Here is a 17,813-nt window from a genome sequence, read left to right as displayed (position 1 = left end):
AGTGGCCGCTCCCGGCCACCGCAGCCTCGACCTGCTGGGCTCGGTGATCCTTCTGCCTCAGCTACCCAAGTAGCCGGAATTACAGGCGCGCGCTACCATGCCCGGCTAATTTTTGATTTATTATAGAGATGAGCTCTTGCTGCCCAGACCGGTCTCGAACCCGCGGACTCAGGCAATCCACTCACCTCAGCCTCCCAAAGGCGCGGGATTATAGGCTGAGCTACCGAGCCCAGCTGATTCTTCTTATTATCGGAACACCTTCCTGATTCACACCCCTAAAATATTTACTTTCTCATGCATAAAAGGGCAGTGCTTAGATAATAAGTGTTACATATGAATATACAGTTTCATGATGACATGGACTAGAATTATGTCCTTGTTTTCATGTCTAATGCTGTTAAAACTATCTTAAGTTAGTCTTACATGGTGAGAGTCACAGGCAGTGGTACTTGGATTTCCTTCCTTTGTTGACACAACTTGAGAGCTCTCATTGTTTCCAGAAGCACTTTGTTGAGGCTGGAGGAAGATGGAGAGAAAAAGGTCATTGAAAACACCAAGAACAAAATAGGTTCAAAAAATACATCCAAATTGTATTAGTAGCACATGATATAATAGAAACATTGTGCTAAGAAAAAAAGATAAAACTTTGTATACGTCAGAGATCTTAAAAATTGCAAATTTTAAATTATCAACTTTGAGCTTAAATAATTTCTATCCAATTTTGCATTGGTGATGTATATTTGGAATCATTTCCCTTTTGAAAATATTTATTTATTCCATAATAAGATTTTATTTTAAGGATCCTAGTCCCTCAAAAAGTAGGAATTGTAAGCCAAATGTAAAATTTTAAAACCCCAACTGACTGAACAGTTCTCCTCTCAACCAAGGGAAACTTGCTGTCGTGTGATGCTATACCTGAGACAGGTGGAAAAAGAGACAGGATGTGTTTTATTATACTTCCTTCTTTGTACAGTTTTAGGAATATCTGATTAGCATTAACATTAAAATAGAGATCACAGGACTGACAAAACGGACTCTGTGGCTATAAGATATCTAATTCCCACTTGTCTCAGGTATAGCATCACATAATAGCAAACCTTGTAAAACATGAAAATATTTTACCCCAAATTATGTTCTTTGACATATTTTGAAGTGACCCTGTAAAGCCATTTTGAGGAAATTGTAGAGAATCTCCTTCCCCAGGAAGAGTCTGACACCTTTTAAGGTATTTGATACTTACTCTCTCTAAAACTTACCACATAGAGGCTTCACTTACATAGCAAGAACCTTGGCTTCCACAATTTCCTTTATCTTAACTTAAGCATTGCTTTTTTTTGTTTTGTTTTGTTTTAACAGATTGTAAATTGTTCAGACATGGCTTAACTTTTCAACCAAGTACCAATGAGAAAATCTTTGAATCCACATATTACTTGTAGACTCTCCTACTTTGTGATGCTCCATCTTTCTGAGACCAACTAATGTAAAACTCACATATATTGATTTTTCTTTGGTTTTGCCTGTAATTTCTGTCCTCCTAAATTGTAGTTTAATCACCTTGAGGGCATGTCCTTGAAACATCTTGGGACTGTGCCTTGGGTCTTTGTTACTTGTATGGGTTCAGAATAAACATTTTTAAATATTTTAAAGAATTTGACTTTTTCATCAATAGAATCCTGTCACATGTCTTTATTTTAACCCCCAGTATAAATGAGAAATAATAAGTGCACACCTTATTTTCTCTCTTTTTTTTTTTTTTTTGTTTTTGAGTTGCAGAGTCTCACTTCGTCACCCAGACTGGAGTGCAGTGGCTGCTCCCGGCCACCGCAGCCTCAACCTGCTGGGCTCCGGCGATCCTTCCGCCTCAGCTTTCTGAGTAGCCGGAATTACAGGCATGCGCTACCACGCCCGGCTGATTTTTTTTTTATTTATTGTAGAGATGAGGTCTTGCTGCCCAGGCGAGTCTCAAACCCACGGGCTCAGGTAATCCACTCACCTCAGCCTCCCAAGGGCGCAGGATTACAGGCTGAGCCACCGAGCCCGGCTCCTTATTTTCTCAAGAAGAGACTTGTAATACTTCATAATTTACATGGAGACAATATTCACACCAGTGTTTCACTATCTAATCAAACTCTGTTTTATACTTCTTGAAAGTCTTAGTATTATTCTAGAATTCATCACTTTAAGAACACTAAATGAAAAAAAGAGAAAAAAACTAAATAGAAGAAAAGAAAGGGAAAGAAAACAAAGTATTTCCCTGGTTCTGAACAGGGAAGGACATGCCATAACTAAAGTATGTAAATATCACAGTAGGCAGGTCTAAGATTATTCACTCAAATGTGTATGTGTGGCCAGGCACAGTGGCTCAGCCTATAATCCTAGCACTTTGGGAGACCAAGGTGAGAGGATTGACTGAGGCTGGGGGTTTGAGACCAGCCTGGGCAACTCGGTGAGACCTCATTTCTACAATAAATGACAAAAACTACCCGGTCATGGTGGCGTGCATCTGTAGTTCCAGCTACTTGAAAGGCTGAGGCGGAAGTTTGCCCTGAACTCCAGCCTGGATGATAAGAGTGAGAATCAAACTCATAAAAATTAAAATAAAATGTGTATGTGTTTCTTGGCCAGAGCTGATTTGTACATTATTGATATGCTTATCAATCCATGAGGGTACTGTTGTAGGATAGGTAAACATAAAGTAGTGAGCACTAATTTGCCTGAATCTAAAACTTAGATCACACTGGGTCACAAGGGAGGAAAAAATGAAATTTTATCAATTAAAACCAGGAAGACCTATGTGGTCTGGTCAGAGTACTCAGATCACACCCAGGGTTTATATCTGTACTACTTTCTACATAACACTTTCCTGGTTTTCCACAGGCCATTACAATTCTAAGCAGGGGAGCATTGTTAGAAAAATGATATCTAAAAAACTGTAACAAAAAAACTATAAAACTAAAACAAAGAATAATTAAGAAAACTGAGAAAACATTAAATGTAAAAAAAGAATAGTAATAAAACTAGTAAATGCTACCTATAAATAGAAAGTTTCACGGTGGCATGATCTAGAATTATGTCCTCTTTTCATATCTAATGGCATTAAAACCAGTTTAAGTTAGTCTTATATCTTGAGAGTCACAGATAGTTGTTCCTTTAAGTTTATTAAAATGGCTCCTACATAAATTCACTCAAATATTCTATCATAACATTAGACAAACAAAGAAAATGTTCCTTTTTATCTAACCTTAAATTTAACTTTATTGATGAAATCCAGAAGGCATTTTGTGTTTTCTCCTTCTATTACTTCCTCTTTCTCTTTTCAGGACTCCTACCTCTGGTTTTCCTCTGTATCTTCTCCAATAATTAAAAAAGATAATTAAACATAAAAACAAAATTTTTTCCTTTATAATTCAATTAAATTTCTTCAATAAACTATTGAGCTAGCTTTTAAATCAAGTCAATGAGCAAGCCAGTGTTCTGAGTTACATGTCCTTGATAGATACAAAGATGAGAAAGATGCTGTTTTTGTCTTCATAGAGCTCACATAATCGAACTTATTTTCATAATAACTCTAATACAAAGTACATTAAGGACAAGAAGGCATAAGCAGAATTGTATACATTTTGAAAGAATGAAGGCCAATTTCATTGGAAACAATAAGAAAAGTCATGGTGGAAAGGGTTGACTTTAAGTGGGCCTCTGAATGCATAAGGCAAGAATGAAAGAAGACCTTCTAGGTGAGGAAAAACATTTAAACAGAGACACAGAGGTACAAGAGTCAGTTGCTGATATGATGGTTTATAAGATAAAAGTAGCATAATCATGAAAATAACACTGCAAGCCGGGATCGGTGGCTCAGCCTGTAATCCTGCGCCTTGGGAGGCTGAAGTGAGTAGATTGCCTGAGCCCGAGGGTTTGAGACCCGCCTGGGCAACTTGGTGAGACCTCATCTCTAAAATAAATCAAAAAAATTAGCCAGGCGTGGTAGTGCACGCCTGTAGCTCCAGCTACTTGGAAGGCTGAGGCAGAAGGATCACCGGAGCCCAGCAGGTCGAGGCTGCGGTGGCCGGGAGCGGCCACTGCACTCCAGTCTGGGCGACAGAGTGAGACTCCAACTCAAAAAAAAGAAAATAACACTTTAAAATAGAAAAGGGAATTCCAAAATTGAGCTGCAAAGTTTGTCTTTCATTTAGTTGTCCAAGAGCAGTCTCTTGCATAATTTATAACAGAAGTGTGATATGGCTAGAGCCACTGTCAGCATGTTATGGCAACAGTATATAGGCGAAATGAAAAAGAAGGTGGTTAGAGGGCAAACACTAACATACAAGGAATTAAAATGCCCAGAGATATGGTAACAAAGGCTGAACTGAAGTGCCAATCCCAGTGATAAAAATAAATAGTACAGTAATAACATCTTGAGAGCAGAGACTAACATCTATACCATTTGAAAAATTCTACAGAAAAGAGAAATCTAAAGAAAAGGCAGATTTGTAGCAAGAAGGGCAAATTCATATTGTTAAGAGAGTGTTTTAAAGCACCTGGGAGTCCTAAGTAGATAAATATTATTGAATAGCAGTGTTAAAAACAATATCATTCTTTTAAAAAGTCAAACAGCTATTTATTCTAGCTGAAATTTACTGAAAACCCACCACCTGTCTTCCCATAACCCCAACTTATAGATACTTTGAGGAAATAGGTTTAAAAGAACAGGGGGAATATATATATATATATATATATATATATATATATATACACACACTAATACTGAAGAAAAGTCTCCCCTGGCAGTCACAGCAAGAATCACAGCTGCAAAAACATGAAGAATGGATTAAATCACACTAACAGGCAGGGAGAAATTTTAGTGTATTTTGTTCCTGTTGAACAAGCAGATGACTGAATGAATAGTACTGGCACTTTCTTGTACATTTATTTAATATATAGCAGCATTAAAGGAAATTGAAGAATAAAGCACATCCATTATTCTAGCAATATCTATTTTTATTTATCAATGTCTTCTCCCAGTCTTTGTTAGTATCTACATGCATGAATATCTCATGCAGTCACAGTGATAATGTCCATAATATTTTTATTTTTTTACACACAAAGCGTAAAGTGATGCTATAAGTGCTTGTATATATACTTCAGAGGTCTAGAAATATAGAGTGAGTTTGGAAGACACTATATTATGGTTGACGATTTTGAGTTCTAAATTGGTGGTTATATGGACGATACTCTGATGAACATCAACATTCTTGTTACCAGACTGCATAACCCACATCATCCTAGTCATTGATTTAAACACCTGACTCTCCTTAGAGTCTGGGAGCTCCTGAAAGGAAATCATCACGCCATATTAATCATTGCATCCTTGGGAGATAGTACATAGTTTGTACTTACAAGTTTTTGTTTACTTCTTTTCCTTTTCATCATTTATTCATGATGTATTGCAATACAAGTCAATACACACTTATTATGCATACTATCTATAAAGGCATTGTGTTTAGAACAAAGGATTAGAAACAGCTCTTGAATTCAAAGAGTGGCTATTTGCTTCCCAGTAACTGCTCATCATTTCTTCTACTTTTCTATATATTGTGATTTTTTTTTTTGAAGGATTGCCTTTCTCTCAAGTTATGGTATACCCAAAGATGGTTTTGTATATACAATTTCTTGACTTATCAAAGATATGGGTACATGATCCAAGTAAGGTCATTAGAAACTTGGAATTTAATCAATCAAATTAAGGAGATGAATTACAGTACGGTCGCTCATCCAAGTTGTGTCTATAATAAAAGCCTCTTTATGGTTCATGTGTTCTGATCTTTTGGAGCAGACTTTGCTTCGACCTGTCCCTGAGCTAGTTTCTCTTATCTTTTTTTTCTGATACTGTAAGCTAGGATATTCTACCAATACATCCTTTATATTTAATTTTTGCAAAGTCATTGTTGCATGTAACCACAGAGGCCTGGACGATACAGTAAGTCAAACCAGTAAACTGACTCTGACCACCCAGCACAAGTTCTGAATAATGGCTTACCATAAGAATGAACAGGATAAAGATCTAACCCAACAAGGAAATCTCAAAAGAGTAACAATAGACTCACCAATGATGGAAATTATATTTTAGGATAGGCATTCAATACATTCCTAAAAATATACTATGTAGCAGATTGATCAGTTTTCATGCTTGCCTAATTACATTTTAATGCAAGTATTGTACATTTATAAAATACTCCTAAATTTTGGAGGTGAGGCTGAGACAAGGCACATATCCAGAGTAAAAGGCTGTTTTCTATCTACGTATCCATCATTTATCTATGTAAATTTATTATTCTGTGCCTTTGCTATTTTAGATGAAAGATACAAGTCGCTTTCTTCACTATTAAGTTCACAAAGAACAAGGGGAAAGAAAGTGAAATTTTTTCTTCCCTAAATTTACCAATGTCTGCCCTTGTACTTATCTATCACATAACTGAAGTACCTGGTTTACTACCTATTATGTCAATACTAAAGTTATCTCAATTTTGCTTCAAGAGAAATGCACATACATTAATTACTTTTAATAACAGAAAATATATATTACTTTACCAATGTGAGCAACAGGGCAAGAAAGGTTAAATTACTCTAAATGAAAAAAATAGTATTTAATTGAAAAACTACTTGCTTTCAGACATAATAAATGTAGTTCTTTACATGTAGCCTTTGCTGTCAGTGAGATGGCTTCTTGTGGACAAAAGCCTTATTGAAGCTGATCAACATCGGAATAATTACTGAATTTGAGGAAATATAATGCATTTTAGAGGCAAAGATACTTAGATTTCAATTATGGATTAGCTTTTAAATAAAATGTGGTCTCAGATTATTTATATGTCTTTTCAGGACATATGTTTTCTATTGCTCTGTCAAATCAGGTCAGAAAAACCTAAGTGGTAGTGCATTCTTTTATTGTTGTTGCCATTTATTGTTTTGTTTTTAGGAAGGAAGAATCTAAATATGTGGAAGTAGAGTCTGGCATTTGTTAGGCAGCATTTGCTTGAAGATTTATTGTTTTGTTTACTTGAATATTACTTTCGGGGAGGTGTGAGTCAAAGCAAATTTACTGTAGCAGGCTAAATGGTGGACAGTAGAAGCCCCCAAAATATATGTCTGTGTCCTATTACCTCATATGGCAAAGTGAGAAGTTAAGGATCTTAAAATGAAATAATTTTATAAGTCAACACTAGCCATCATAGCAATATACCCAGGACTGTGTGGCTTAAAACAACAAAAGCCTGTTATATTTCCTCACAGTTCTGGAAGCTAGAAATCCCAGATCAAAGTTTCTTAATTTCACTACAATTTTAAAAATAGTTAACATGCAACTGTGAAAGCTGAAATAACGCCCTCCTAGCTCCATGTTCTCCATTCTACAGAAGTTTCTCTTGTAAATTCAGCAGAAAACACATGCACCATTTGCCCTTAGTTACCTCTCTATTCCCCAACCTTATGGTATTTCCCAAATAACAGCTCTACCTTGAAGTAGCCCAAAGCATCCTGGCATTTTATTTCACTCCAGCTTTCCAGCTTTAGAATGTTTGCCAAAGTTAGTTGATTGCTAAGAGAAAAAAAATCACATCTTCTCGTGGGAGTCTGTATAATAGAGTTATTTCTAAATAAGAGCAAACAAAAATAATTTCCTAGAAACTGAAGAGCTGATTTGATTCTCCACAGAAACAAGTCTTAGATTTTTCTTGTATATCTCTTCAGTTTAGTGTGAATAAATACAGTGGTAATTAGTAGAAATAAGCACCATCTCAATGATAAAAAATGATTGTGTTTGATCGGACCTCCTTGGAGAAAAGTTTGGGAATTAATTCAATGTTTCCTGAGCAGGCACCACACTCTCCTGTCTGTGCTTTTGTTCAATCTGTTCCTTCCAGTTCAATGTGCTGTCTTTCTTGATTATTATCAGGAATCTTATCAATGCTATTGGGCCCAGCACAATAATCTATTACTTCACAAGTACTTTCTGTAGATTGACGCAGTTAGGAGAGCATCTCTGTGATTATAAGGGAGTGGAAAAAAAGGTTCAACATCATTTGATGGCATTTCTGGGTGAGGAGGCATTAGAATAAAATATACATTAATTTGATGATGTATCTTCATATCAATACTAAAATAAGAAGAAACAAGGATGTATTAGAATCCTCCTCTTTGCAGAAAAGAGAATTAAAACTCAAATAGTGATTTACTTGTCCAAAATCATAGTGTTACTTACATGTGGTACAAAACTGGCATATTAGTTTCCAGCTGCTACAGCAATGAATTACAACACAAATGTTAGCATACTCAAGTGGCTTAATACAACAAAAATTTACTATCCTAAATTTCAGTTGGTCATATGTCTATCTGAATCTCAATGGGCTAAAGTCAAAGTAGTCCTAAAATTATATTCCTTTCTGAAGGTACGAGGGAAGAATATACTCCTTGACTTTGTCTGACTACAAGAATCCACTCATATCTTTCAGCTGTATTTTCAGACCCAGCAACACTGTATCTCTTTGTGTCAACTTTCAGCTTTTGCTCTGTCCACTGGTAAGGACATTATCATTACTTTAGGCCCATACAGATAATCCAGTATAATATCCCTATTTTAAAATCAGCTGGTCAGCAATTTTAATCCCCCTTTCCCACATAACTTAACAAAATACACTATATAATTCTAAATTTAAATATCCATTTATAAATAATGTATGCACCAAAGAGGAACTCATAAGCTATTTAAAATAATTTGTAAACTGAATTTCTTTTTTTTTTGAATTGGAGTCTCACTCTGTCGCCTAGACTGGAGTGCACGGCACGCTCTCAGCCACTGCAGCCTTGGCTCCGGGGATCCTTCCAACTCAGCCTTCCAAGTAGCCAGAACTACAGGTGCGCAGTACCACGCCTGGCTAATTTTTGATTTATTGCAGAAACGAGGTCTCACCAAGTTGCCTAGGTGGGTCTACAACCCGTGGGCTGAGGCCATCCACTTGCCTCAGCCTCCCAAAGTGCTGGGATTACAGGCTGAGCCACCGAGCCTGTCCATAAACTGAATTTCTAATAAAAATGTTAAATTTAAATATTTTGAATGCAGCTAAAGCAACTCTTTGTTGTAAAATGTATAATTTCAAAATGCTATATTAAAAAAGAGAAAAGTCTAAAAAACTCTAAAATTTAGAAAAATAATCCAAATAACAAGATAAATGCTGAAAATAAAGATGAGAAAAAAGACAGATCTACAAAACAAAATTATAATACTAAATGCAAATAGAAAAAAGACCATTATTTGAAAATATTAATATAATACATAACTTTCAAGGAGTACTGATAGTTGCAAATAAATTATTTGGAATGAAAAACTTGGTATAAATATGCTGACAGCTGGAGACTGAAAGATACAGAGACAATATCACACACATTTTAAATCAAATTCATTCGGAACCCCATAAGAAATTGACAAATATCTAGAAAAATATAATTTTGAAATACTACTGAAGAAAAAAAATACAAAATCTCTTTATCAAAAGATATAAAAAATATAAACACACACACTACACCTAAAAACTGTGAGTAATTTTTTTTTTTTTGAGTTGGAGTCTCACTTGGTCACCCAGACTGGAGTGCAGTGGTCGCTCCTGGCCACCGCAGCCTCGACTGCTGGGCTCTGGCGATCCTTCTGCCTCAGCCTTCCAAGTAGCCAGAATTACAGGCATGTGCTACCATGCCCAGCTGATTTTTTGATTTATTGTAGAGATGAGGTCTTGCTGCCCAGGCGGGTCTCAAACCCGTGGGCTCAGGCAATCCACTCACCTCAGCCTCCCAAAGGCACGGGATTACAGGCTGAGCCACCAAGCCCGGTTGTAATTATTTGCAAATCAAAGGAATAATATATAGAATACATCATTTTTAAAAAAAATTAATACATAAATGACAAAATTTAAATAAGAAAAGGGTAAAGACATAGTCACCTCTCAAAATGTAAAAACCAATTATGTATTAAATTAGAAAAAGATAACTTTATCTTACTAGTAATTAAGAAAATGTAATTTAAGTCCCAAGTGAGCTACAGTTTTATACCAGGTCAGCATATTTTCAAGCCTAAAATACCGAATGTCAGTGAGTATGTTAAATGGAACAAGAGTGACATATCCTCAACACTTATAAAAATAAAACTTAAACATACATTTTTGGAAAAATAAATTGTCAATATCTTGTAATGCTGGTAGGAACACGGTTTTGGATCTCACAACTCCCTTCTAGGTATATAGTCTAGCCTATCATAAGTATGACTGCACTCAGAGAAATGAATCAGAATGACTATATCTGCATTATTTATAAGAAGAAAAGCTGAATGATGCTAATTGCCCATAGACTGGATAATAGAAAAATAAATCATAGTATTATCTTATATTTCAATTCAACAAGAATTAATTGAACTACAAATATAAGCAACAAACATGTATATATTCAAGAAATAAATACTCAGTGAAAAAAAGTTAGTTCCAGATATTACATAATAATACTAATTTTATAAACTTCAAAGCTAGCAATATTCCTAAAAGACACATGTGCATGGGGAAAATGCACACACCCACACACTCACACACAGACACACACAAACATAAACTTTGAAAATGGCAAACACATAATATAGGACTGTACATGATTACCAGCTAATGTCAATAATATTGATGGTGCCCCAAATCAAGTGAACATATTGGTTTGTGGACTTATGTGTGCTTGTTTTATTATTATGTACACATCTTACAGGAAAATATAAAGTAAATGCTTGGTAGTTACAAAACACATCTTTTGACATGGCAATTGGTCATGCTTTGCTAAAATAAAATATTTCACAGTAATATATACAGTAATGCCTTGTGAAAATATATAACAATGTGTAAAAGTTTATAAGAGAAAATATGTGAGGTCATTTTTCCTACTTAAGTTGATTATAAAAATTTTTTATTTTTAAAAACTTATTTGTTTCCTTCTGTTTATCTTTTGCCTGGAATAGTACAGTTTGTTTCTAAAAGAAGAAAATGATTTTAAAAATTATAAAATATTACGTGTAAGAATAAGATGAACTTGAGTAAAAAAAATATTTAAGAGATATAATGGAAGAATCAAAGCTAGACACTAGAATATAAGGTTGTCTTGGGCTTTGACATGAGGGAAAAAGGAGTTAAGAAAGAGGATTCAGCCAGGCATGGTGGCTCATGCCTATAATCCCAACAATTTGGGAGGGCAAGGTGAGAGGACTGCCTGAGCCTGAGGGTTTGAGACCAGTCTGGACAACTTGGAGCACCTCATCTCTACAATTAAAAAAAAAAGAAAAAAGAAAAACATTAGCCAGGCATGGTGGTGTGTGCCCTATTTCCAGCTACTTAGAAGGCTGAGGCAGAAGGATTGCTGGGGTGGCCACGAGGCATGCCAATGCACTCCAGCCTTGGCAATGGAGTGAGACTCCATCTCAAAAAAAAAAAAAAAAGGTTTCAGGATTGAGTTCATATAAAATGAAGTGAAAGTAAAGATGGGATCATGCAAAATAAAAAAAATAGTTCATGACCATTCCCCAAGGATTATGTTCCAGTTGTGGAAATATGTTATATCAAGTACCAGTTGATGGATTTGACCTCCCAACTGAGGAGTATAGACTTTATCCACTAGTCAATGGAGAACTTTGATGGCATCTAAATGCTAATTTTTTACATCTCAACAACTGTAGTGTCTAAATTTAGAGTCTATCATACTCAGTGATCTATCACAGAAACAAAGAACAGAGTACCTTATGTTCTTACTCATAAGCAGACCTTGAACAATTATTATAATACTGTAAGAAAGGGATTGAGCCAGGCTTGGTGGCTCAGCCTGTAATCCTGCACCTTGGGAGGCTGAGGTGAGTGGATTGCCTGAGCCTGCAGGTTTGAGACCTGCCTGGGCAACTTGGCAAGACCTCATCTCTACAATAAATCAAAAAATCAGCTGGGCGTGGTAGCGTGTGCTTGTAGTTCCAGCTACTTGGAAGGCTGAGGCAGAAGGATGGCCGGAACCCAGCAGGCTGAGGCTGCGGTGGCCGGGAGTGGCCACTGCTCTCCAGTCTGGGTGACAGAGTGAGACTCCAACTCAAAAAAGAAAAAAAAAAAAAAAAGGGATTGGTCAGGACGGAGCTTAAGATGGCGGCCAACAGGTCGGATTGTAAGAATATTCGTGGAGGCAAGTGGCCATAAAGACTCTCTGCGTGAGTAGGCAAGTGCTGGTGGGGGCATGAGAAAGTCCATCTGAGGGATACTCGGCTACATGCACCTGGGTTCCCCCTCTGAGGGTGACTACAAGCCTTCACCACCCTGAAATTTGAGCGCAGCTCACACGATCTTGTGCAGACACATTTGCTGCCTACGGGAATGCACCTGAGAAAAGATTACTGAATCCACCTGATTCCTAGGGCCTGGCACCCAGCACACACCATCACCTGTCATACCAGACCCACTGAAGGACAGGATCTGATTATTGGAGAAAGAGTATCGGGAAGTCAGAGAGGAATACGTGCCTGGCGCTCCCTCACCATTAAAGTAGGAGAGAGAATGCTCTCGGCTTTGCCTCACTGCTTCAGCACCTAGCAAGGCATTGGAAGGGGCTGCAGATGAAGCCCAGAGATCTGATCTCTGTGAATGGCAGATCAACTACTCAGGGCTGGATGTGGTCCAGAGGAAATATCCTGAGAGCACAAACTTCAGAGGGACCCGACAAGTGCTGAGTTCCAGGCACCCCACTCCCTACCCTGATCCAGCTGTGGGACAAAGGGTGTGGCCAGAAAAGGACAAGGAAGAACTCCAAAGAGAGCAGTGATGACTCTGGGGTTGATCCAAACCCCCTCCTCCCTAGAAATCCTCTGAACATCAGACCCACACAGCTGGGTCATGACTGAGAGGGACAAACCCAAACGGAGCCTGGACATCAGTCGCAACAAGAGAACCCCATTCTAGAACAGGTTTGGCTAGGGCAACCTCGTGAGAGTGCACACCTGAGGAAGAGACTAACCTGTAGTTGCCCACCAGAGATGTCCCTGATCATATGAGAGAGGGAGGGGAAGACTGCAGCTCCACCTACCTCCACTGTCCTTGCTCCTTCCCTGCTTCGTTCCCTGAGAAGAGAGTGAAAGAGGTGGCTCTACAGGAAAGATCTGATTAGAGGAACAATTACAGAGACTGCCACAAGAGGACAAGTTTTTTTTTATTTTTATTTTTGTTTGTTTGTTTGCTTTTTGCTTGTTCTGTTTTGTTTTTTAAATTTTCAATTATTTTTAATTTTAAAAATTTTCCGACTGTTTGTTAGTTCATCTATTTTTAAAATATTTTGCCTTTGTGCAATGTGTATGTGAGTCTTTGATGTGCATCCCCCCCATTTGTTTTTCTTTTCTTTCTCTGTTTCTTTCTTCTATTTGTCATTCTCTGTTTATGTGTGTATGTGAATGATTGAGTGTTCCTCTTTTGATTTTGTCGTTGGTTTTTGCTCTTTTGTTTTTCTGGGGTTTTTTTATATTCATTTTTTTTTTATAATTTAAGGGGTATTCCAATATGTGTGTGAGGGTTCCACCTGAATCCTCCCCCACTTTTTTTTCTTTTTTCTTATTCTCCCCCCCTTTGGTCCTTTTGTCTTTCTTCTCTATTCACTTTGTACTAGGCATATGTGTGTGTGTGTTTAGTTTTCTTGAATTTTTTGTTGTTGTTGTTGTGGTATGTTTTGTTTTACTTTGTGGGTATTCCAGATTGTTTTGTAGTGTGGGTTGGTTTCTGCTTTGCATTGTCATATAGAGTGGTGGTGGAGTGGATCTCAGGGGACACATACCACAATAAGTGAACACTTTAATTTATAAGTAGCATCTGACTCCTAGTGCCCCATCCCCTACTTTATTCAGATTTCAAAAACTGCAAGAGAGAGCAAAGCTTCCCATCCACCATCCTATTTCAAAATAGAACAAATCCAGAACCCAGATCAGGGAAGAATAGAGGACTGAGCAAACATCAGAAGGGAAAGCCTCTCCTACTGACACTGAATGACAGAACTAAAGAAAAAAAACAAGAGGTCTGTCACAAATGAGGAAAAGTAAAAAGAAGACCTCAGGCGATTCCAAGTCTACCAAAACAAAACTCCAGAGAAATCAGACCTTGGGACTGAAACAATGAAAGTCACTAACGACTGGCCCCAGAATACGACAGGGATCAGGGAATGATTGGAAAGAATGAATAAGACTCAAGAAAGACAAGATGCAACACTGAAAGAACTTGTAACAGAGATTCAGGTAATAAATAATTTCATCCAGGAAATAAATAACAAGAGGACAAGCATGGAAAGCAAAATTAATCTAGCTAAAGAAAAAATCTCAGAACTTGAAGGCCACAACATGGAATTAACTCGATCTATAAAAAATATAGAAAGAAGACTCAGAAAGAAAGAAAGAACAAAGTCTATAAGAGAGGTGTGATTATATCAAGAGGCTGAACCTACACCTGATTGGTATCCCAGAAGAAGAAAGGAAAAATGAGAAAAACCTGGAACAAGTATTCCAGGAAGTAATCCAAGAAAACTTTCCCCATCTCACCAGAGATGTGACCAGTCAAGCACAAGAGATACAGAGAACCCCACAAGATATCAAATGAGAAGACCAACCCCTAGACACATAGTACTTTGCCTACACAAAGTAGGCATAAAAGAAAAAATACTAAAGGCAGCAAGAGAGAAACGTCAGACTACCTACTGGGGAAAACCAATCAGACTAGCAGCAGACCTACTGACAGAAACACTACAAGCATGAAGGGACTGGAACTATATATTAAAAGTCCTCAAAGAGAAAGAATTTCAACCAAGAATTTCCAATCCAGTCAAGCTCAGCTTCATCAGTGATGGAGAATTAAAATCCTTCCCAGACATCCAATCCCTAAGAGATTATGTAGCTTCCAGACTAGCTCTACAGGAGACACTTAAAAAAGGTATTAAGCACAGAAGAAAGAAAAAAAAAGAATGACCACACACTTCCCAAGACAGCAGCAGAGCACTGAATCAACAGAGAATACAGCACAACAAGAAACTTGAAAACACACCCATACATTAACCCCAAAGAAAACAAACAAACAAACAAATAAGCAAACAAAGAAAAAACTTTATAAGAACTTCATGACAGGGATAAGCAACCACATTTCAATAATCAGCCTGAATGTGAATGGAATAAATGCATCACTGAAAAGACACAGAATGGTGAACTGGATAAGAAACCCTGACCCCATTATTTGCTGCATCCAGGAGACTCATCTCACTACAAGGGACCCACACAGACTCAAAGTTAAAGAATGGAAAATGAGCTTCCAGGCAAATGGATCACAAAAGAAGGCAGGAGTTGCAATCTTAATATCAGACAAAACAACCTTTAAGCTATCCAAAATTTTAAAAAGATGCAAAAGGACACTACATAATGATAAAAATTTCAATCTATCAACAAGAAATATTCATCCTAAACATATATGCACCCAACACAGGAGCACCAGTATTTATAAAGCAACTACTAAATGTACTAAAAAAAGATATTGACTATAACACTATTATAGCAGGGGACTTGAATACCCCAATGAAAGCCCTAGGTATATCATCGAGACAAAAAATCAACAAGGAGATCCAGAACTGATCAAACAGACTTAATAGAGAACTAGAGAACACTCCATCCAAATTCATGGAGTATGCATTCTACTAATCACTATATGGACTAACCTTGACACTTGACCAAATGAACTTAGTAGATACCTACAAACCATTTCACCCAACAACCACAGAATATACATTCTACTCATCACCACATGAAACATACTCCAATATCAATCACATCTTTGTCCATAAATCAAGCATAAATAAATTCCATAAAGTTAAAATCTTGCCATGCACATTGTCACACCACAGAGGAATAAATTTAAAAAGCAAAACCAGCAGCATTTCCCCCAAAGAACAACTGGGTTAACACTGAAAACAGAGAAGAAATTGAAAGATTCCTGGAAACAAACGAAAATGAAGAAACATCTTACCAAGACCTCTGGGTTGCCATGAAATGAGTTCTAAGAGGGGAATTTATATCTCTATGAGCACACATCAAGAAAATGGAATGATCACAAGTGGAGAGCCTAACAAATAACATAAGGGAGCTGGAAAGAGAAGACCACCAAAACCCCAACTTTAGCAGAAGAATCTAAATCACAAATATAACAGCCCAAATACAGGACATGGAAGACAAAAATATCATAGAAATCATTTAAAAAGCTGATTCTTTGAAAGAATTAACAAGATTGTTGGGTCCCTAGCCAGAATGACCAAAAAATGTGAGGAAAAGCCCAAATAAACATAATCAGAAATACAAAAGATAAAATCACAAATGACCCCAATGAAATGCAAAAGATTATCAGAGATAACTATGTACACCTATATGGAAACAAACATGATAACCTAGATGAAATGGAGGCCTTTCTGACATCACACAACCTCTTCAGGTTAAAACAAAAAGACATTGAGGTACTAAATAGACAAAGAACAACCCAGGAAATTGACTCTGTCACACGAAAACTACCTACAAAAAAAAAAACCCTGGACCAGATGACTTTCCAGCAGAATTCTACAAAATGTACAAGGAGGAGCTGATACCAATCCTATTGAAAGTATTTTAGGCAATTGAGAAAGATGGAATTCTCCCCAAATCATTTTACGAAGATGACATTACACTGATACCCAAACCAGGTAAAGGTCCAACAAAGAAAGAGAACTACAGGTCAATATCCCTTATGAACATAGATGCAAAAATGCTCAACAAGATTCTAGCAAATTGGATTAAAAAACACGTCTCAAAAATCATCCACCATGACCAAACAGGCTTCATCCCCAGGATGCAAGACTGGTTAAACATTCGCAAGACCATACATGTATTTAAATACATCAACAGAGCGGGGCTCGGTGGCTCAACCTGTAATCCCATGCCTTTGGGAGGCTGAGGTGAGTGGATTGCCTGAGCCCGCGGGTTCGAGACCCACCTGGGCAGGCGATACCTCATCTCTACAATAAATCAAAAAATTAGCCAGGCGCGGTAGCACACGCCTGTAGTTCCAGCTACTTGGAAGACTGAGGCGGAAGGATCGCCAGAGCCCAGCAGGTCGAGGCTACGGTGACTGGGAGCAGCCACTGCACTCCAGTCTGGGCGACAGAGTGAGACTCCAACTCAAAAAAAAAAAAAAAAAAGAAACATAAATGATCACCAATAGTCAAAACAATCCTTAGCAAACAAAACAAAGCAGGAGGTATCACACTTCCAGACTTCAAACTTTACTGTAAGTCTACAGTGATCACAACAGCCTGATATTGGTACAAGAACAGGCATATAGACCAATGGAATGGGAGAGAGATTCCAGAAGCGAAGCCTCAATTCCTCAACCAACTCATCTTTGACAAAGCCTCCATCAAAGCCTCCTCTCCACTGGGGAGAGGAGAACTTATTCAGTAAATGGTGCTAGAAGAACTGGCTGACCACATGCAGAAGATTGAAACAGGACCACTAACTATCACCATACACAAAAATTAACTCTAATGGATCAAAGACCTAAACATAAAACCTCAAACTATAAGAATACTAGTATTAGAACTGTGAACCAATTCCTATTCAGGACCCTAAAGGCCAGTATCTTAAGAAATAAGATAGACAAGTGGGGCCTTATAAAATTAACGAACTTCTGCAGAGCAAAAAAAAAAAAAAAAAAAAAAAAAAAAAA

General features: G+C 37.3%; 1 protein-coding gene across 2 annotated transcripts in view; it reads right to left on the bottom strand.

The window, feature by feature from the left end:
• LUZP2 (leucine zipper protein 2) overlaps positions 1 to 17,813 on the bottom strand; it is a 323,334-nt gene that overhangs the window by 33,728 nt on the left and 271,793 nt on the right. For both annotated transcript variants that reach the window (XM_008059417.1, XM_008059418.1), the window contains exon 9: positions 424 to 516. In XM_008059417.1, the coding sequence (XP_008057608.1) occupies positions 424 to 516 (93 nt within the window). The remainder of the gene's footprint in view (positions 1 to 423; positions 517 to 17,813) is intronic.

Source organism: Carlito syrichta, unplaced genomic scaffold, assembly GCF_000164805.1.
Source record: "Carlito syrichta isolate Samal-C Ts95f unplaced genomic scaffold, Tarsius_syrichta-2.0.1 Scaffold304030, whole genome shotgun sequence".
Lineage (NCBI taxonomy): Eukaryota > Metazoa > Chordata > Mammalia > Primates > Tarsiidae > Carlito > Carlito syrichta.
Note: the sequence above shows the minus strand (reverse complement) of the source record. Positions and strands in the feature narration are given on the sequence as shown.